The 21,833-nt window shown below is 44.9% G+C and overlaps 2 protein-coding genes across 8 annotated transcripts in view; one reads left to right on the top strand and one right to left on the bottom strand.

The window, feature by feature from the left end:
• Window positions 1–11,494, bottom strand: part of LOC144730044 (protein FAM3A-like) — a 43,034-nt gene extending 31,540 nt beyond the window's left edge. Inside the window, exons 1-3 of one of the 7 annotated variants that reach the window (XM_078610545.1) lie at window positions 11,437–11,494; window positions 4,849–4,965; window positions 260–312 (exon numbers count right to left, since the gene is read on the bottom strand). In XM_078610545.1, coding sequence (XP_078466671.1) covers window positions 260–272 — 13 coding nt within the window. In that variant the 5' untranslated portion in view covers window positions 273–312; window positions 4,849–4,965; window positions 11,437–11,494. Of the gene's footprint in view, window positions 1–259; window positions 313–3,734; window positions 3,831–4,848; window positions 4,991–5,058; window positions 5,322–11,425 lie in introns of those variants that run through there. The other 6 variants (XM_078610546.1, XM_078610543.1, XM_078610547.1 and 3 more) reach the window with 6 other exon arrangements.
• Window positions 281–20,708, top strand: LOC144730045 (von Hippel-Lindau disease tumor suppressor-like). Its single transcript, XM_078610549.1, has 4 exons — window positions 281–365; window positions 16,189–16,398; window positions 17,947–18,084; window positions 18,883–20,708. The coding sequence occupies exons 2-4, from the start codon at window positions 16,203–16,205 to the stop codon at window positions 19,059–19,061; spliced, it is 513 nt and encodes a 170-aa protein (XP_078466675.1). The 5' UTR covers window positions 281–365; window positions 16,189–16,202; the 3' UTR covers window positions 19,062–20,708.
• Window positions 20,709–21,833: the final 1,125 nt, after the last annotated feature.

Consider the following 21,833-nt stretch of genomic DNA (forward strand, 5'->3'; position numbering starts at 1 on the left):
TTCTTTCATAAAGCGCAGCCTCGCTCCTTGTAGCTGGCAGCATCCATTATACGGGAGTTTGCTCGTAAAACAAAAAAGCTCACGTACCCCATGTCAAAAAAAACAACAACCTATGCACTAAACCAAGTGCCTCCTTTTACACACGCGGGCTTGTCGGAGACGATGGTGACTTAACGAGGATGGGTGTCGTGCGTGTCGAGGGAACCGGCCATTGTGAAAACGCCTCATTGCGTAAAAACAACAAACACAAATGACTCACCCGACAGCCTCATTCTGTTAACGTCGCAAGCGTCTCTCCCGCTCCCCGTTCGCCTTGGCGCACACACGAGGGTGGAAGGGAGAAAGGGAGCGCAAACGAGATACAGGTGAGCCTACACACACTGCACGGTAGAGTTACAAGCACAGGAATTGTAGATAAAATAAAGCTACACTTCGCCAAGCTGAGCCACATTGAACTGGACGACGCCAGTTTACCCAATGTCAGCACAGTTTTTTTTTGACAGAAAATAAATAAAAATACACCCTTCACTTGATAATAAACGTTTTTGGGTTATTTATAAATGTGTCGTAACCCTCCACCACCCGACACGGCCAATCAGCAAAAAGGTGTTACGTTGACAAAAGACAAATAGTTCACTACTTTAGCCCACCTTCACGATTTTAACCAAGTGTCAAACATAACAAAAAAAACACATTTCAACATGTAAAACTAACAAATTCCAGTCATTCCCAATACACGCCAGTGCATTAAGACCTCTCTGCGCCATGTTAGTCATGCGATTTTTTGTTTTACCATAACCTCACCATGCTGGTCAGTGCAAGTTGCTAAATGTTAGAGGGCGTTGGGAAGGACAAGCATAACCAGTTCTGATGTCACTGGCCTTCGGATGTTAGCCGTGACCGAAAATCAAACTCGGTTACTGGGTTCATAGCGTGACGTGGCGACCACTTCTCTGCTGCTTTACGCAACACATTCAAGCAATGAAGTCAAATTCAAAGGTCAATCGTTTCCATGCAAATATCTTATTTCCACCCACCAGAGCAGCAATTATTTTGAAATTAAAATGTACTAAAACGCGCGATTGCAATCATCAAGTCGGTCAATGACACTGCTATTAGTGGTCTGACATCCCTTGCAAGTAGTCATTGTCAGTGCTATCCTTTCATCATCTAGGCAAGAGTTATGTGGACACCATAGAAGGTCAAGGTGCAGCCCTGAAACGTCTTGCACCTGCCACTGCTGGCAGAAGGGAGCTATAGTCACTCTAGAGATAACTTACTTTGGCCTACTCTTCCACCCAGGCCAGGCATCTTGGAAGAGGTGGTAGCACCCACACTTTACCCCACCACACGTGACCCACACGTGACCCACCGGTTTACTAAGTTGTGATGAACTCATTTTACCACTGGGTGGATACAGGCTTTGGGGGGAGGGGAGGATACAAGAAACGTGCCCATTATGTCGACTGCCACACTCCGCGAAGATTGAACCGGCGATCAAGGGGTCGCGAGTCTCGCGTGATCACCAGTCAACACCATGGCAGCATCCACAGATAACGAGCGGTGAATTAACATTCCTCTTGTTGCTCACTCAACAGGCTGGACTTGTTTGAGGACAAAGGCAATCATCGCTTTTGTTTTTTTTTTGTCCCAAGGCAACCTGCCGTAGTTTTGTAGAAGGGTACATTCTTGAAGAGCTTAAAATAATTCCTTTTTTTTTCTTCTTCTTCAAATATATAAATGCAGAAAAGAGTTGCAGGAATTATGCACGTTTTTGGGCAACGGATTAACACCTGATACCTCTTGTGCAAGGGCAGCACTTAGGGACTAGTAGTGGTGCCCAGTTGTTCACTCATTGATGACCTAATTCATTTCTGTATTGCACAAGCAGAAGTCACGCAGTTGCATGTGTGTGGCCAATAAAAGCATAATTTGTGTCCATACAGACACACATTACCTTGTGTAAACGTGATACACCGCACATTGCATTGCTAAGACTCCTAAAATACTGTGTAGATGGTATAAAGAAGGTTTGCAGACCTTGGTGAAGATCTACCTATCAAGACAAACTCAAGATCCCATGTTCACCTGATAGCGTCTTGAGCACAACGCCTGGAATAACACCCGAGTATAATTTATAGATGTTATTTACTCTAGTAGCAGGAAGGGCACAGTGAGCTTGTAAGCGTATATATATATGTGGGTGTCCTGCAAACGGTACAAATGTTATACGGGACAGATTTTAGTTACAAGTATGGTTACATAGGTCACGGTACAGATCAGTACGCGCTTTATGTGTTAGAATTTAAATGCAATTTAAACAGCATTTGGGCAGAGAGGTGGTGCAGTGGTTCGCGCATCGAGCTATCAACATTGCTAGCTGAGTTTGAGTCCCTGCCACAGCGACGATCGCCTAAACAGGTCACCCACCAGCCCTGAACAGGCGTGGTGAAGTTTGGTCAAACAATCCCCATGAGTGACGCAGCGTGAGGAGGTATTTATTGAGCAGTGGATTGACAAAGGGCTGTACATACACATTTATATTCCACTTTTACAATCTAGTGGTGATAAAAGCTTTGTAAAAAAATACATGTTAGGCCTGCATGCAGTGTAATCATTACACTGATTGAAAGATTCGAATGTTAATTTGTTGTATAAATCAGCACCGCACGTTCAGGCGACAAGCATTTTCTCCAGAGGGTTCATTGTCCGCGAGGAACGATGTGCACGTGCTTCTTGGCAACGAGGCCGCAACTCATCTGAACGCCGAGAGAACTGGGCAAGAATGAATGAATCCAGTCGCATCTGCTATTTTAAACGAAAATAATTAATGGAGACTGCCGTCAGCAGTTGCGCATGAGCGCAAATAAAAAAAACCGACCCAAGGTGGCTGAAAGCATCGTCGTCATCACGAGTGAATATTTATTTATATCGCACCTCCCATTCGGTCCGTTTCAAGGCGCACTACGACAGGAACCCACCCTTGGCAGCTGTCCACTCTGTAGCACGAGGTGATTTTAGGCCAGAAAAGGTGCCACGTACCTATGTTGGAACTTCTTTCGCACCGTACGTAACCACCAACCGTGCTAATCGTGCTCACGGAAGATAAACGAACTTGACATGAACACAGGCAGCGAGAATATGACCACTCGTGATGACAATTTTAAGCAAATTTTCTGATCTCGCCAAAGAACATGAACCATCGCGCGAGCTTAGTTCATCCTCGCAGCACTGGCTTGTTGCTAGCCATCGAGCAAGGACGGTCACCGCATCGCGCGCTTTCGGATGCGCTTCTGCGGCCGTCTGGAACGCTCTCCCCCTTCCGATGTTAGGAAGCCACTGGAGCGATGCACTTTTAATCCTGAACTGAAAACGAATTTCTTACAAACTGTCTTTTTGTGTGTTAGTTTGCTGTCCTCCCCTGCACCTCCGATTAGCACGGTTGGCTACGTAGGGTGCGAAAGAATTTGAAGATACATGACTAGACTTTGATTGAACAGGTGGCCATATACAGCAGTGGTTCCTAACCTGGGGGTGCACGCACCCCCCTGGGGATGCGAGATGCCCTTTCGGAGAACCAAACTGGCGCAGGCTGCAGTAAAGGTTAAGAACCACTGATCTCCAGCGAGGCTCGAGGTGGTAGTCATTAAAAATTAAGAGTCAACACCAGTTAAAATAATCCCATCGCGTCGGACGTCAGGGTCGTTTGGTCGGTCACACTTCACGCTGCTCACCACGTCTAGGTGGTGAGCGAAGGTTGGGTTTTTTTCTTCCCCGAGACTCGTTCGGATTTCATTCGCCACCGATGTCAGCCCATGGGCACAAAAAAAAATCTAAATTAAGGCCTCCGAATTGTTCGCACAGTGCACGGTAGCTCGAAATCCTCTTCGGTTTTAAAATTCGTTATTTTTTTTTTTATAAATCATCTCTCAAGTCTCAAAATGTTGTTCCGTTTTCTCAAGGTCCCGTGACGTGTAACCCTCAGCTATGAAGTCAGTCAATCCCTTCGTCTCCTCTCCCTCCTGTCAGTAACTAAAGAAAGGTCATCCCCCCCTTGAATGATTTGTTTTGAACTCCTCTTAACCCGGCGCATTACTCTTTTATATCCCAACCAGCATAAAGGCACACATTTGTTTGTGTTAATGCGTTCATTCAAAAAAATACTTTTACTTAACATGAAAAAGAAAGCAACTAAAAAAGTGTACACGACATCGAATGTAAAAAAAAACAATAGGCATATTTAGTCGTCAGAGCAACAGTTCCAATCTAGGTCGTCGAGTCGGAGCAGTTTCCATTCGCCGTTCATGTGACAGAGAAAACTCAATATCGGTTCTACAGAGTACAGCAAAGCAAAGTCCCTGCTTTAGTTATAATAAACAAATTAAGTATTAAATAATCTTTTAAAGGATTTACACTTTTCTTTTTACTGTCAATAACAGACAAATCACCCCCACTTCCCTGATTTTATCTAAACTAAATCAAACAGCTATACTGTACGAAAGTAGTAAATATACTTACAAATTTCACCCTGAAAGAGAATGCTAAGCCGGCTGAAACATTGATCATTAATTTCCTTTAGAAGTTGTGCGAAAAATATATTTCATGTTAATTACAAAAATCAACTGCAGCAGAAACAATTAAATTATACACACACATACATATTAAAAACACATTGTAGGCTGTGTATGTATAATAAAAAATCTATCTGGAGGTAGACAACACACACGCGCTGTATGTATGTCAATGAAACTGGCTCCGTAATATTAATCGAAGTGCGCATGTCACAGGTGTGTGTGTGTGTGCGTCACTGAGATCAGCGAACGTACGAGAGAAGCTCCTTGCGATTACCTTTCCTGTAGCCAGGTGTTCAGCCTGGTGATCTCGCTCCAACACAGATTCCCGGTCCAACACAGAGTCTGCTGTTGCTGCTGCTGGTCTGGTTGATGCCCTTCAGCTGTTCAAATGCTGCAACGAGAACACCCAACACTTCCTCATTGCAACGCCCGCCCTCCCACCAGCTCCCAACAGCTCCCACCCCCGACTCCACTTCTCTTTTACCTCCTCCACCACCACCACCACCTTCCCCACCCACCATCCTCATCCGCAGCTCACTCGCCCATTCACCTACGGAGGCCCACCTCCGCCTTTCATCGCCCGCAAACCCTCGGGGAACACGGCGGGGAGGTGAATGAAGTGATGCTCGCTACTCCTCTCGCTGCTGCTGCTGCTGAATGCATCGTCTCCTGTAGTCTCCCAGGGTGTGCCCTGTGTTTGCCGTGCGATGTGTGGAGTCCACGTCGCCTGTCACGCTTAATGCAGCCAGTGCTACAAAGCTCAGCCTCCAGCAACGCTCGGTTGTTGTAAAGGGTGGTCCCAGATATATTGTGACCCCCCCCCCCCCCCAATTAATTAAACCCTAACACGTGCTTTTCCCTTGCCTTGCATATTCGCTTCTGTTTTTAAATAAACATTACTTTTGAAAAATATTACGTTTTGGAGGATTAAATGGGCGTCACAAGATATCTAGACCACCCTGTAGACTCCAAACACGAAACATTGAGTGCTGTAGCTGTGTTTGTTATCGCTAAGATATTTCTGATGTTGGAGCACGCAGATCGCCTGCGTTGCGTGCTCTTTCCAGTAGTACAACTGACTTAATTCAAATCTGTAATTGGTAAATTCTTAGATAGATTGATTTAATTCAGCAGGAAGGGTCCAATCATCTGTTTTCGGCTCCGTTGTTATCGGCGTCCTTTCGACGGTGCAGATGTTATACCGTTCAGATACATGACGAGAAAAAAACATCGCAATCACAAACGTTAATTGAAATCTATAAATATTCTACTTTACACATTTCAATTACTGTCCCCATAATGTAAAAAGGTAAGCCCTTTACACATAGGAGGCTCTCAGACGCATATGGCAGCAGGACATCGATTACTTTACTGTCTTGACGACTCCTAATAATACCAAAACCCGGTCTTCACTGCTATCTGTTGGTTGGCCACATTTCCTCAACTTCTTTGAGATAGTGCTCTAAGACTGAGCAACAAGATGACCAAGCATGCTGTTGTTTTAAGCTGGTGGTCTAGATAAGGCTGAGAGCTTTGGCACATGCAAGGGACATCTTTGTTTGCTGTTAAATCTAGTACTTTATAACTGTCACATTTGCCCATGTACTTCTGGTATTTCTCGTAATCAAAAACCATGATCTACTCACTGCTGGATGAAAGTCTCCCCTCATTGTGGCCATCCATCACAGTCCTGCGTTGCCACAAGGCATCTCGTTGATGTTTTTCAATCATTTCTTGCCCTGTAGGTCATTGCCATTAGTTCTTATGATGACTGCATTGTCAGTCAACATGGGGTGGCTACTACATTCACTTTTTAACTTCATGCCTTTAATTTATCCTCTCCAATGTTTCGAAAATATCTTCTCGGGTCACTGTGAACAGCCTTGGTGAGACTATATCTCCTTGCCCGACTCATACTTTTTAATTTGCATGTTGTTACCTTTTTACGTAATCTCTGTGTTGCTGTTGCTTTCGAAAAAATAGTTTAGATAAAGTCCAGTGTTTCTTTATGAAAGCCTTCATCTGCCATAGCTTGGGTAACTGCACTATTTTCCACATAATCAAATTCCTTTTCGTAGCCTACATGGGCCAGGCAAATGGGATTTGATATGTATTTGATATTTGTCTTTTCTGGAATCTTATTGATAGTATGCACAGTATGTGTAGAGAACCCCTTTCTCAATCCAGATGGCTGTCATAGTGGGTTGGCCTCTAAATGACCAATTACAGCATTAGGGTTTCTCTATAATCTGCGTGACCCGTATACATACACGTGCCAAAAGAAGCGAATAGGTCTGTAATTCATCAAATCGGTTTTATCTCCTGTCTTTCGAAATAGAATGACGGTGACCTGACTCCACGATTGCGTTAATTCATTTTTGTGAAGAAGAAAAAAAAACTGTAAATGTCCCCTTACATCTATACAACAGCTGGTCCTGATTTATTTTCGATGATGTTATTCCAAGTGGTTGAGAACTTTCCCTTGTTTCATTTCGCAATGAGCACGTGAAAAGTTGTATTTTCTAGGATACATTGTTATTGTTTTTGCGATAGAGATTTGCATAGCATTCAATTTGCATGATCTAATCCAGCGTTACGCTACCGTCTTGCTCTCTGCTGGCCAAATGCCGTGGATACAGTGTTAAAAATGTGTCGAAACACGATTCAAATGTTACTACAGCGTTAAGTTATGTTTGCTCACGCAAAGCAAAGGTTCATTGTACCTTCTGGGCTGTCCTGAAATGGGATGCAGTGAACCATGCCTGTTTGTTCTTTACGTATATTCGTCGACGTGGGTGGAGCAGTTTCAGGCATTGCGTCTTGCATGACTGCACACGTGTTGCTGCAGCTGTGTGTGACCACATTTGTATAATGTTTGAAGCCACGACAGGTGGATGATGGCTCGGACCCAGAGAAGTTTCGGGAATGTTCACTACAGTGCCCGAACCGCTACAAGCCTGTGACCAAATAACTCGGAATGTACCCGATTTCGTCATACCTTGGAAACTACGCGAGGAAGGTTCCTGTGAAGAAACTGGTTGTTCTAGTTGTGCGAGGCTATGCGCTGGGCGTCAGAGGGCGCTTGGAATCAGAGGGCAGTGTAGCAAAAATCATTGTTGCACCGTACTTCTATGGCCCCACGTCTATGCTCCCACCTTTACAAACCCACACTGGCGAGCGCGGTGAAGAATACGCATGACCCGTATTGGCATGGGGAAGGCGCTCATCCAGCAGTTGATTGGGCAACAACAACAAAAAGGTTGCTGCGCATGGACCACCCGCATGCCAACACTCCGCTACAGAAGAGTACTCAGCGAGGAGAGCGCTCTCGAGGTGAGGGTACACAATCGCACCGCGTGTGGCTAATTTATCCAATGGGGCCCTCCACACGGCATAGAGTTTCTCGCGAAGTCTCGAGATACAGAACATCCGGCAGCTGATGACCAGCGGATAAATCACTGCGTACGAACACACATGAACGTTAAACACATTCCTGCGGAGGGAGCTGGTAGGAACGTTGGGTTGCTCGGTCAATGGCCAGGGTCAACGGCGGCGTGGTGTATTCCGCAAATATGCCCGACTGTGAGGGCGGGCACAAGCCGGCGTGAGTAGGTTAAACGGTGAGTTTTATAAGGGCACCACGGGGTGACCAGCCCCTCCCCACCCCTCCCACCCCCTCCCCACCCCTCCCACCCCCCACCCAGCCCCACCCTTCCACCCAGCCCCACCCTTCCACCCAGCCTCTCCCCACCCTCCCCACCCAGCCCCTCCCCACCCCAGCCCCTCCCCACCCAACCCCTCCCCACCCTCCCCACCCAGCCCCATCCCTCCCACCCCCCACCCAGCCCCACCCTCCCACCCAGCCCCTCCCCACCCTCCCCTCCCCACCCAGCCCCACCCTCCCCACCCAGTCCCTCCCCACCCAGCCCCTCCCCACCCTCCCCACCCTACCCACCCTACCAAGCCCCTCCCCACCCAGCCCCTCCCTGCACGAAGGACGGACACAATAATCCCATGTGGGCTGGTGGAACCAGGAGGTTCCTACCAGTATTAGCTCACGCTTAGATGTAAATGTTGTTTACAATTCGGTGTCCTCTCTTTGGAATTTTCACACTTAAAATTCTAACTTAGCAAATTTTGAAACACGTAATCAACCAGGCTATGCGTTAATTGTGTGTTAACCGACTCTCTGTGTTGTATTACATCACATTTCGATATTTTGCTAGGTTATTTAATTTTCGTGTGCCTGTCTCCTAATTTTCAATTTTGCGTGCCCGTTTTCAATTTTGCGTGCCCGTTCCACATTGTCATCTTACTTGCAACAGCAGTACGTTGCCGTACACTCATTGATATGCTAGTTCTCTCTGCCCCCTCCCTCTCTCCTTCCCCGCCCCCCCTCTCTATATTTAAGGGACCGTCACAGAAACGACCCCTCTCTTTGTGCCGATTTGTGTCCTCTCTCTGTGTGCCGTTGTGATGTCTGTCTGCTTGTATGTCTGTCTATAGTTTTCTAGTTAGATTTTTGTTGCTATTTCTTTTATACCTGATGATGATTGCTTGTGTTGCAATCGAAACGTCGTAATATGTTATTTTAATTTATTATTTTATTTTTAGACGTGACTTAACCGAAAAGAACCAAAGAATAAGTACAATTCGGTGGTTTGCTCACTGCCTTCTAACCCGGTGAGCTGACTTTGATTCCTGGCTACCGCTAACGCCAGTGAACCAGTGACATCTGAACCAGTTCTGGACTAACCAGGGTAGTGAAGTGTTGTCAAATAACCTCTATACGTGACACATCATAAGGAGACCTTTATTCAGCAGTGGATGAACACAGTCCCATTTATTATGTATTATTAGATGATAAACATAGTGGATTTTTTTAACTGCGCGCTATACTAACATCTTTTCATGCCATACATTCTAAACCTTGGTAAACATACGCAAATTTTACTTACCAAATTCGTGGGATACGTCACCACTGGATACATTTTGCCCGGAGATATTTACCTTGCGAAAACCTACCGACGCAGTGCATGACGCACGTTCGTATCGCCTAAATAGAGGATTCGCAGCAGGGCAATTACCGTGGCTCGCCTTTCATCAAGCCACATGTTCAACTCCAGCTTTTAAAACTGTCCAGATGTACCATGGGATTGTTTCCTCTTTGAGTCGGGATGAAGTCACACGCCACACGGGTCGCATGGCTAATACAGCACATTGGCCAGAGCTTTAACAGGGTTTATATTTCAATAATAAACACATTCCAAAAAAATATATGTACTGTACTTATCGCTGTTTGTAATACACCATGGTGATACGGCTTAAATTCACTTCACATGAAGTGTTGGGTTCAAGCACGGAAAACTTCGGCGAAAAGGTGAATTGTTGTAAGTGGCTTCAGGTAGGCGGCTATTCGATAGAAATGATCACCTCTGCCACTTGTAAATTGCGTTGCCACCTATTTTGGTTTTCCCAGGAACATCCTCTTGTTGTCTGTCCTGGGAAATCTGTAAGTCTTCCTTGCGACATGATGTTTGTCAGTTGTGAAATACTAAATGACTCACTGAAGGATATAAATGCTTGTTCGTCTAGTTCGCCCCTCCTCCCGTGTTGTGAAATAATCTTCAAATTATATGCCTCAGAGTTGATAACCCGACTTGTGATGCTGAAAATACAGTACTGTACTATAATCTTAAAACTTGTCCACAGCCAAGAAATCAGCAGCAGTTCATACAAGTACAAATAAAAGCTGAATGAGATTCCTCATGAATTAAAAAACCCATAAATTCAAAGCATGGTACATTCATGATCCATTCAAATTACGTTTTAAGGTAATGGTGCATACATGTCCAAAGTTCATGCCATGTAATACAATTAATCATTCTCCATAACAAGTCTGCAATGAAAGGAACTTCAGTGTTTCAAGTTTCCGGATTCCACACATGCAGCAATGAGCACCAATTGCCAACGTGTTCTTTTAACAGAATGTAAACAAAAAAAATACATTCTGCACATTCTCCTTCACCATCCAAATATGTTTAAAGTAAAAATCCCTAACATTATATAACGCCAGGTGCCCCTGAAGGTGTCATCCGTCGTTAAATAATTGTAACTGGATGGGTTGACAGAGAAACGGTAAATAAAACGAAAATGCTAATTAGAGCGATCATAAATTTAGATTTAAAGCTTCTTTCGTGACTGCAGGGATTCATATCATTGGTTTTTTCGGTAACGTCACGTAGAAAGGAAAAAGTAAAATAATAAATATATAAAACAATAAACATTCTCACGACGTTTCCACTGCAACACAAGCAATCATCATCAGGTGTGAAATCCACAGCAGGAAATATTTTTTAAAATTTCATTGCTGTGAATAAATATTTTTATTATTTTATTATTTCCCTTCTACGGGACTTTACCGAAAGAACCAAAATTAGTGGCATCACCACAGGATGGATGGCGATGACATAGAAACGGCGTTCTTCATCGCAAGGCCCGCGGGCTTCTGACAGCTCCTGGTGGCCTCGAACGCGGCCTTCGACAATAAACAAACAGTGAACACACTAAATCTTGACTTAAAGCTTTCGTGACTGCAGGAATTGAACCTATCTTCGTGACTTTTCCGAAAGACCCAAGAATATAAAAATAGTGAACAACACTGCCATGTAATCGGGTGTGGCAGCCCTCACACTGACGACGTCTGATCGGTGAAAGTGTCCGCTCTGCTGAAGATGAGTGAAGAACACTGATGCAGGGCATGGTTGATGATGGAGGGTGGAACATCGCTTCAAGGTGTCGTGTACAATCATCCCGAAAAAAAGGATGAAAAGTAATACACGTCAACTCACTCAGCCCTCACCTCGTAGCATCAAGGAGACATTGAATAATGCGCCCAATACTTCGGTGGAAGTGGACTTTACCCACCTCTAACTTTACGACTGCATTTGTACCTCGCACTGGCCGATAACACTTTGACACAGTAACTGTGTGTTTTTTTTAAACTTTAAGCGCTGCTGTTGGCGATAGACGTATTAACAGAACTTCAACAAAAACCATCGCATTTTCCATCCATTCATGTATTCACCGATTCATCCATTCATCATCCACCTTCTCACGAATCCATCTCGTCATCCATCGGCCATTCATTTATGTATCCATTCATTAATCGATATAACAATTCGCCATCTCTTTGTCAATCCATCTACTGGAAACATCCATTCACCAGTTCATTGATCCACCAATTAATCCATATATCTATCTATCCGTTAACCATTTGATGCATGCATTCATGTATTATTTTATCCTGCCATGTATCCACCTCGCCAAACATACATGCCTTCACCCGTTCACTCATCCATTCATTCAACTGTTCATTTATCCACCTAAGTAATCCATCTTTGTATTCAGCTATTCATGTATACAACCATTCATCTATTACTTCAACCCCTGCTGCAAAACTTCCTCATCCATGCCCTCATCTTTACTCGACTGGACTTTCACAACAAATCCTAAACAGCGCTGCACATATCACATCTACCGTCCCCACAATCACCATACCTCGACTCTGTTCAAATGCCTCACCCTGGTCGACAAATCCCTTCATGGCTTTGCCCCACCCTTTCTTGCCACTCTTGTATCATTCTGCGTCTCCGTCTCGCCCTCGACGTTCTCAATCTGTTGCCCCTCTCTGTGCCTCTTTCACTGGAACAAACTTCCCCTCCACGTTAAGCAGTGAACTTCGCTAATTAGTTTCCCCCCTCCCTAAAAAAATCACTTTTTTCCCCCTAACTCATCCCACGATCCCTGAATCTCTCCCTTCTCACCACTACCATTCCTGTTCCCTCTTTATAATCTCCCCATGGCTACCACTCACTTCCTATCCATCCAATTCATTCAGCATCATTTGCGCTCATCCATTTGTCTTTAACTGAATTCACCCACCCCAGGTTCGCCCATTATTTACTTTCGTGTATTTTATTCACCTTTATCGCCACCGCTTACGCCTGTGAACCCACTACACATTCACAAGAACCATTTTCTATTATCTGTCAAGCGCCTTGGTCAAGACGCTATATAAAATACGATGAGTTCCAATCATCCATCCATCCACCCATTCACGAATCCCCCTATTCATCCACAATTCCTATCAGCCATTTACTTAACCACCCATTCATTAATTTCTCCAATTCATTTGGGCAGGTTGTAGCCACGCCTGGACCAGTGCTGCCCTCTGCTGGGATCAGCTGTTTCCAACTCAGCGTCCACGTGGCGTGGCTGGGGAGCGGTGGTGCAGCGGTTAGGGCGCTGCTCTGCGAACCCGGTGACCTGAGTTCGATTCCCACTCACGGCCACCAACACCAGTGACGATTATCTGAACCGGTCCTGGGCCCTCCTCTAGGTCGACTCAGTCTCAAACTAGTACAGTACCAGGTGCGGTGTGTAAAACATCATCACTTGGGGAGACAAAGGCGGTCCGGGCGTGGGGGGGTCGGGTGGGTGAGTGGGGTCGGGCAGGTTGTGGTAGGGCGGGGTGGGTGGGTGGTGTAGGGCTGGGTGTGGTAGGGTGGGGTAGGGTGTTGTATGGTGGGATGGGGTAGGGTGGGATGGGGTAGGGTGGGGTATGGTGGGGTGGGATGGGGTAGGGTAGGGTGGTGTCGGGTGGGGTGGGATTGGGGTAGGGTGGGGTGGTGTAGGGTGGTGTAGGGTGGGGTGAAGGGGTGGGGGCAACTTTGGTAGGGTGGGGTGGGGTTGAGTGGGATGGGGTGGGGTAGGGTGGGGTGTGGGTGGGGTGGAGCGGATGTGGTGGGCGGGTTTTCGGGTGGATGCGGTGGCGAAGAAAACATAAGCACGTGACTTATGACGGTTGGTGGTGGAGGAAGGGGAGGAAGGGGAGGGGGGCAACGTGGGTAAAAATGCAGCACCACGTGATATCCGGTCGACCGCTGCATTGTGGGTACGAACCAAAACAACTTCGGCGCGCAAGGTTTGCATCTTCAACCCCCGAGTCGCTTTATTTTGTTTTATTTGTTGTTGTATTTTACATCGTTGGTATAGGGCGAGACGTCAATGTACGATGCGGTAGATTTAACTACAACAACAACAAAGAGACGCGTTAACGATGAAGGCGACCGGCCCTCGCCATCACGGCGTGTCCGAGTCTTAATTCGATGGCTTTGTTGATCAATTCGCCGTCGAGTTGAACAACTTTGGCGGTGGGACTCAGGCGACGTGTCCCCCCCCCCACGTGGCCTTCATCAGCGGGGCCCCCCATCTCGGAAGCGAAGCGCGGCTGGGGTTGGAATTCGTGCCATGGGTTTAGTGTTTGGGTAGATGGGGCCTGGTGGTGTTGTTGTTGTGGGTACGTCCTCCTCCTTAATGTGGCGACGGATGCACGACCGTGTCAACCCGTACGGGTTAAGGTCGTATTCTTGTTGTGCAGGGATATTGAGTTTACTGCGTACAGCCGTTTCAATACGCGCAAAAAAGTGTCTTGTTTGTGTGTCTCCCTTGTGATGGGACGTTGTAGGATGAACTTCTAGATTTATAAGGGCACGTGGTGACCAATGAGGTCTGAATTGGTCTCGAATATGATAGGGCACTGATAAGGGGTTGATAGGTATGGGATACACCACTACTATACAATACACAACTGTACACTACCATCTTCTTGGTTCTTTCGGTAAAGTCACGTAGAAGGGAAGTACTAAAATAATAAAAATAAAACATAATAAAATAAGTGAGAATTATTTTATTATGTTTTATTTTTATTATTTTATTACTTCCCTTCTACGTGACTTTACCGAAAGAACCAAGAAGATGAATCCCTGCAGTCACGAAAGCTTTAAATCGAAAAATGTACACTACCATACCTGTCAACCCATACGGTTTACTTAGTATTTTTGTGCATGGTAAATGGATTTCAGGTTCATACGGAATACAGCCGTTTTAATACAGGCAACAAATGTTTGTGTCTTTGTGTTTCTCCCTTGTGATGGGACGTTGTAGGATGAACGTTGAGATTTATAAGGGCACGGGGTGACCAATGAGGTCTGAATTGGTCTGCAGTAAGATAGGGCACTGATAAGGGGTTGATAGGTCTGTGGATGTGGTCGACCGCTGTGCATAGCAGGTGTTATAGGCTGCTCTCTTGTGCTGAGCTGTTTCACGATGCTCCCACGCCTTCACCAACCACTCACTGACCAGCGTGGTGAAGTATTGACAAATAGCCCACAGACCAGCATGGAGAGGCTCCCATCTTTCAGTGGGCTGACGGAAGGGGCTGGTGGTAGTGCAATTGGTTCAAATGTCGTGTAACCGTAGTTACTTCGGTGTAGTCCTTGTCTGAGTATTAGTGTAGAATCAATATGTATACTCGAGGAATCCAGTGAGTTATAAAGCTTTTCACAGATGGATGCGCGTCTTGGTATGGAGTTTACCAACCCAAGCGTGGGTTCAATGAATTGTCACACATCACTTATGGAGACAATTTAGCCCTTGCTATGGGGCATGTAGGATCTAAAATGTAAAAAAGCACGTGTAAAGAATCAAGAGGATAAATATTTGCAGCGAGGGCAATTGTACGTCTGTGCTCGCCACCTCTGCTCTGCCTGAACACCAACTCGTAGTGTGGTGAAATATGATCAAATAACCACCCATGTCTGAAAAGGCATGGTGGGGTGGACTGCATCGAGCAGTGGATTGACAAGAGGCCTCTGATTATTCACGAGTTTAATGACCGTTCACTGTAACGTTGTCATAAGCTCTCAGTAATTGCATGTCATTTGTTGCATGTAAATATTTCGTATCTCCTAAATACATTTGGAAACTATGAAAGACTTTTATTTTTTATCCAGGTGCATTGGATACGTTTTTGAAGTAGATACATATATCTGCTTCCTATCCAGTAAAAAATACTTTAAATAAATAAGGTCAACTCATAGTCCTTATTCAATCTACTGTTGGATGAAGGCCTCCTCCACATGCCGTGTCAGTCGTGGAGGTTTGCCATTCTTGACACTTGTCAGTGTGGCTTGGTGAAGGGTCAACTGGAAACTGGTACATGTTGAAATATTTCTGTTTGTCTGTAAGCCATCAACAAAGATAAGCTCCCCCCCCCCCCCCCATTTCTCATTTGATTGGAGAGACGACACTCGACATGGATAGATCGATGAAAATTTTATTATCGCAGTACCCGGCATCAAATTATGCACCCGTCCCCATCATTTGAGCGATAGTAGTTGGGGTGGCAGTTATTACATTTGGAATCCCAGTAAAATGTTGAGCCGTCACAACCCGACGTTTTTCGCAAGCCACCACCACTAATTTGGCGCGACATCTCGGCAGAGATGAGCGTCGAGTACTGCCCATCGCTCATTTCTGGAAGACTTTGCTGTTTCTTTCCTGGATTGTTCTGTTTGCGCGTAGTCACTTTAAGATGCTCCTTGTTCAGGTTTTTGTTTGTTGCGGTTGCACCTGATTCAAGAGCCGAATGGCTCACAGGGCTATACCTAATAAATGAAACTGAAATGAAAACTGAAAATTTGAGAAGAGGTGTGAGGGTACAAAAGCGTCGCTTTTGATTCTGACTTTGCATCTTGACGTTCGCCCACAGCGCAGGGGTCCCCGATGCCCGAGAACCCACGGTTAGGCGCGCGCGAGGGGCGGGAGCTTCGCTCGGCAAGGAGCCGGGCTCGCTCGTTCGCGCTGCTCTGCAATTACACGCAGCGCCTGGCGCGCCCGCTGTGGCTCGACTTCCAGGGAGTTCCCGTGCCCTACGCCGACATCCCGTCTCAGCGAGCCCTCTCCATCAACACTTACGTGGGTCTGTCTCATCGGCGAGCTCCGGCTAAGGCCATCTCTCTCGCGTTGTCGGCATGGGTCCAGGGGAAAGGGAATAATCATAATGACGAATACGTTTCGATTTAAAGCTTTCGTGACTGCAGGGATTCATCTTCTTGGTTCTTTCGGTAAAGTCACGTAGAAGGGAAATAATAAAAAATAAAACATAAAATCAAATTCTCACGACGTTTCGGCCACAACGCAAGCAGCCGTCCTCAGGTGAAGAACAGGGCTGTCGGAAGGACAGCGTCTGCCGAAACGTCGCAAGAAATGAATGTTTTTTTTGTATTATTTTATTATTTCCCTTCTACGTGACTTTACCGAAAGAACCAAGAAGATGACGAATACAATTAGATTTTCGCTTACGATGGCAATATGTTCAGGAGCTTATTTCCAAGGTTGAAGTCTGCTATCTAGGAGAGAGGGCTTTTCAGGCGAGGGTTCGTGTGGTAATACAATAAATGTACTGTACAGCGCTTCTCTATATCCATTCTCTTTTTTTTATCAAGGAAGGATGTAAATAATATCAGTATAAAAAAAGGACTTGGCAATAGGTAACGACATATATTATTCAGCAGATGTGGATATCTTATTTCAGGTATGTAGTTTTGATGGCAAAGATATTTTTGAACATCCTCGGTGGCAAAATTTAGGGGATCAAGGGATCGGGGCAAGTCAAGACATTTGTAAGTTGATCGTCAATGTCAAAAATATTGTTCATGACATTAATAACGAATATAAATAACGCTAAAACACGTGCTTATCTCGCTCACAAATCGAATGAAGTGCACGGAGCGATGATGTTAAATTGGCCATGTTGCACGGAGTTGTATTCCTGGCAGTCGATTGGCTGATTTGGTGGGAGTGACAATCCTGAGTAACTGCTGCCACACTCACAGGCGTTGCGATCTCACTTGGATAGTCGTGTTTCTTTTAAATTTTTCGAAAAACATTATTTTGGAATGTCTTGTTATCTTGCTGCCAGTCGGCTAGAAAGCAAACCTGGGTCACGTGGATTGTGACACGGTGTGCTAACAAAATTAACCACTCTTCCTTCAAAATGTAATATAATGCATAGTGCACACCACTTCCCCTACTCTTCTGATAATCTGTCTTAAATTCATGATGCACACACCTCGACATACCAACATTTACATTCCCAATAGCATTTGCAATTGCATAATAAAACACCCATATTACTTGCATAAAATGGAATTGACATCATATACCTGTCAGCCCCTTGTCAGTGCCAACCTTATTACAGACCAATTCATCCTACAAAGTCTCATCACAAGGGAGAAATACAAACAAATCGACAAAAATGTTTTTCCCTTATTGAAACTGACAGGTATGACAACCTCATATACCTCATTTTCATTTATAAATACTGTATGTGACATATATGTAATGTGTATCATGAAAGTAAAAAAATTACCCCCGATTAGCACGGTTGGCTACGTACGGCGTGAAAGAAGTTCAACATACATGCGTGCGTACAAAACTGTCCGCATGGGATGCGTTTCTTGTGCAGGCCACCCTTGGTTGTTTCGCGATGCAACAACCGGTGACCGGTTGTTGGCCAACAGGAGGGACGTCTTCCTCCCGGAGCTGGGCAACATTGGGGAGAACGGCCGACCGCAATACGTCCCCATCAAAATTACACTGCCAGGTGCATTATAACGCACACACCACAACGAATCGTAACACAGTCGAGACGCACACACACACGCACAGTCTTAAAACCAGAGCCGAAGTTGTGTCGTGCTCAGATGAGCATGGCGAATTGTTTTAATGTTGAATAACTTAGTTTTCAACAAATTTCCAAAGTGTGGGTGGGGATCTCACTGAGTGGATTGTGGGGTAGCTCATCCATTTACAGCCCAGATCTAACGGTGGATATTCTGTATGCACGTTCAAGTAAAAACAACTATGACGTGGTAAATATTTTACAGACCTCGGAAAAATTATTGGCTGACCCCCCCATCCTGACCAGGATATGAAAATGCTGAATTCTAATTTTGACTTGTGCACTTAACCGCTGTGCCATGAATATTAATATGCACTACAGATTTTGTACAGCATTTTGTTCTATGTTTATAGATATAAAGTTATATTGATGCACAAATGGATTGATATAACCACTGCACCACCCTGCTAGATCCATAGAGTGGACAGCAGAGGGCAGTGCAACAAAATAAATTGTTCTGTATGTTCCCACAAACCTGGACTTACAAATGTGGTATAGTATGGTCAAATGGGAAGGCCTTCATGCAACAATGAACTGACCAAAAGTTTGTACACGGAGAATCGCTACTTCACTACCACAATGCTAAAATAAACTATCCTCAAGACAGTAGTGAATTACAGATGTTAGACTGTGCAGAAGCTGTACCTCTCACCACTCAGAACCCCTTAACCCGTGCGTGTGTGTGTGTGCGCGCTGTACGTATTTTATATGCGCGTGCAGTGTACACTCTGGTGGAGCGCTGTCTACAGGTGACGCGCCAGCTGGTGCCAAAGGAGGACTTTGAACAGCTGCCCATCCCGCGGTCCCTGCAGCAGGAGCTGGCCCGCGTGCCCGACCTGCAGCGGGAGCTTGCGGAGCTGCGTCGCAGTTCGGCACAGGAGGACGGCGCGGAGCACTGACTAACTAGCTCGCTCGCTCGACAGACGCCGCGTGTCTCACCGGGACCACAATGGATGTTGGGCTGCCATCGCTCTCATCGTCATGGAGTTATTTTAATTTCTCCGCTGGATGGAGCCCTCACCACATTGGCATTCCTCATGAAATTGTGACGCCACAATCGTTCTCCTGCGCGTGAACTAATTTCATCACTCCATATTATCTCCCATCTGGTGCGTTGTCATCTTTGCTGAACGATCTACGGCCGTTCTTGTTTGCCAGCGTTTGTTCCCTGAAAAGAAGTGTCCCATCTGAGCCACACTTCTCTTCACAGTTAAAGTTATAGCTTTGATTTGGGTATGTACCTGAATTTATTCCAAGCATACATTTCTCCATATGCTTAAAATATATATATATTTTCCTTTTCAGCATTTGCTTGTGAGTTTTGTCAGTGGCCACGTCTATGATATGTATGTTATAGGTGGCATCATGTTAGGCCGTAGACTGTTAACTCTCTTTACGACTGTCACTGCACATGTAATGGTTCGCATTTTTATTTCAAAACATCATATCTGAGATGGGATAACATAGCCTCAGACGTGAGTATGATTAACACAAGCCCAATTTGAGTTTGTGCATTACCACTATGGTGTTGACGGTTCCTGGAAGTCGGTGTGGTTGGTGCTAGATTTTCTTAGTCGATTTCTTAAAGTAATGTATTCAAAAAGCTTTCGCATTGCAAATATCAGTGGTATGGTTACAACGATACCATCTTATTGACCTAGAAATTCGAAATGTAGCTGTTATGCTTGAATACCAACAGTGAATACAATGTTACATGTTCCTTTAGCAATTTATATGCCATTCATTTGTTTTATTTCGGCATTCCTATTTAACACTGACAGATGCACATGTATCCAAAATTCATGATTTAAAATCACGGCATCCCTTGCTGTGAGTGTCGAGTTGCCATAGAATGGTACACCAAAGTGTGGACTAGTATTATGTCCCCTCTATACGTGATGGTGTTGCCTGTCCCCTTCCACCTGTTGGTTTTCTCCCACATGTATAAGCACGAAAGTAATTGGCCGAAAACACGTACATATATATAGGTCTGCAGAGCTTCGGAATGACACCGGCTCACTGCCAGGCTGCCTTCAATTTGTATGGCTTATTAGTGATTGTAAGATGCAATTTGGATGAACGACTGCATAAAACGTGAGATAAATGGGGGAGGAGTAGTGCAGTGGTTGGTATACCTCTGAATCGGAGTTTAATTCCCTTCCACAGGTCACATTGCCAATCCGTACTGGCCGTCGTGGTGCTGTTGGACCAAATAATCCTCATGACCGACATGGTTTCGGAGGCCTTTCAGCAGTGGATCAATAAACACGTAAATTATTTTTGTAATAAAATACACGCAGCTAGTGTTTTTGAATTAGATGTTTCCAATCATTTTTTTGTCAACATTTTTAGTTTTATGGCCATGAAATATGGCGAGCAACATTAGGCATTTTTTAAATTGGAATTTGCCAATCCCCATTCTCTGAAGAAGATGTTCATTGTAAACAGTTATTTATGTAGATATTTTTGTATACAAAGCTTCGCAACTCAGTAAAATGCCTGTACACCTGTTTTTGGTGAACGAATTTAATAAAATATAAACTCGTCGTACTGTGTTGTTGAGCGTTTCGGGTGATAAATAACATCGGGTCCACCCTTTTCTGTGTAAGGTTAGTTTAGTTAACTCAAAGCATACACTGTCTTGTTTGTCTGCTTGGCCATCCTATATTGATCTACCATCATAACGAATAAAATTTCTATTTAAATCTTTCGTGACTGCAGGGATTCATATTCTTGGTTTTTTCGGTAAAGTCAGGTAGAAGGGAAATAATCAAATAATAAAAATAAAACAATAAAATTCTCACGACGGCTGCTTGCGTTGTGGCCGAAACGTGATAATTTTATTGTTACATTTTTATTATTGTATTATTTGCCTTCGACGTGACTTTACCGAAAGAACCAATAATATTAATACAATTTATGTTTCTCCACTAGGTGGCGTTAGAGTGTAGCTGTGACTTAATATTAACAGTACTGTGTTATTGCTCAATAGCAAACTTTTTTTACGTGACGACTTCTGCATGCTATAGTTAAAGCAAACTTTTTTTACGTGACGACTTCTGCATGCTATAGTTATGAAGTCAATACTTGGAAGCTCTGCATTTCCACGAACACTATTGTGTCAATATATTTAATTGCATTTCAATTGAAATCTGTAATGCGATAAGGTTATTGCAATGTCCAATTCAAATTCCACGGCCATACATGAATGGAAGCCTGCTAGATGACAGTCTAATCTTTACAAGTTTTTAATATTCTATTTTGACCAATATTGTTAACGAGTAATAAGTAAAAAATCATATTTAGCACTTGCAATAGTTTGTCGACTTAATCCCATCAGCTGTTGGAGCTTACGGACATATCCATTGCAAAATTAATCTGTAAAAACACATTCCTGCGGAGGGAGCTGGTAGGAACGTTGGGTTGCTCGGACAATGGCCAGGGTCAACGGCGGCGTGGTGTATTCCGCAAATATGCCCGACTGTGAGGGCGGGCACAAGCCGGCGTGAGTAGGTTAAACGTTGAGTTTTATAAGGGCACCACGGGGTGACCAGCCCCTCCCCACCCAGCCCCACCACTCCCACCCAGCCCCTCCCCACCCTCCGCACCCAGCCCCTCTCCACCCAGCCCGACCCCTCCCATTTTTTGATGCACGACGGACGGACACAATA

Source organism: Lampetra planeri, chromosome 34, assembly GCF_965212315.1.
Source record: "Lampetra planeri chromosome 34, kcLamPlan1.2.h2, whole genome shotgun sequence".
In the NCBI taxonomy this organism is placed as follows: Eukaryota; Metazoa; Chordata; class Hyperoartia; order Petromyzontiformes; family Petromyzontidae; genus Lampetra; species Lampetra planeri.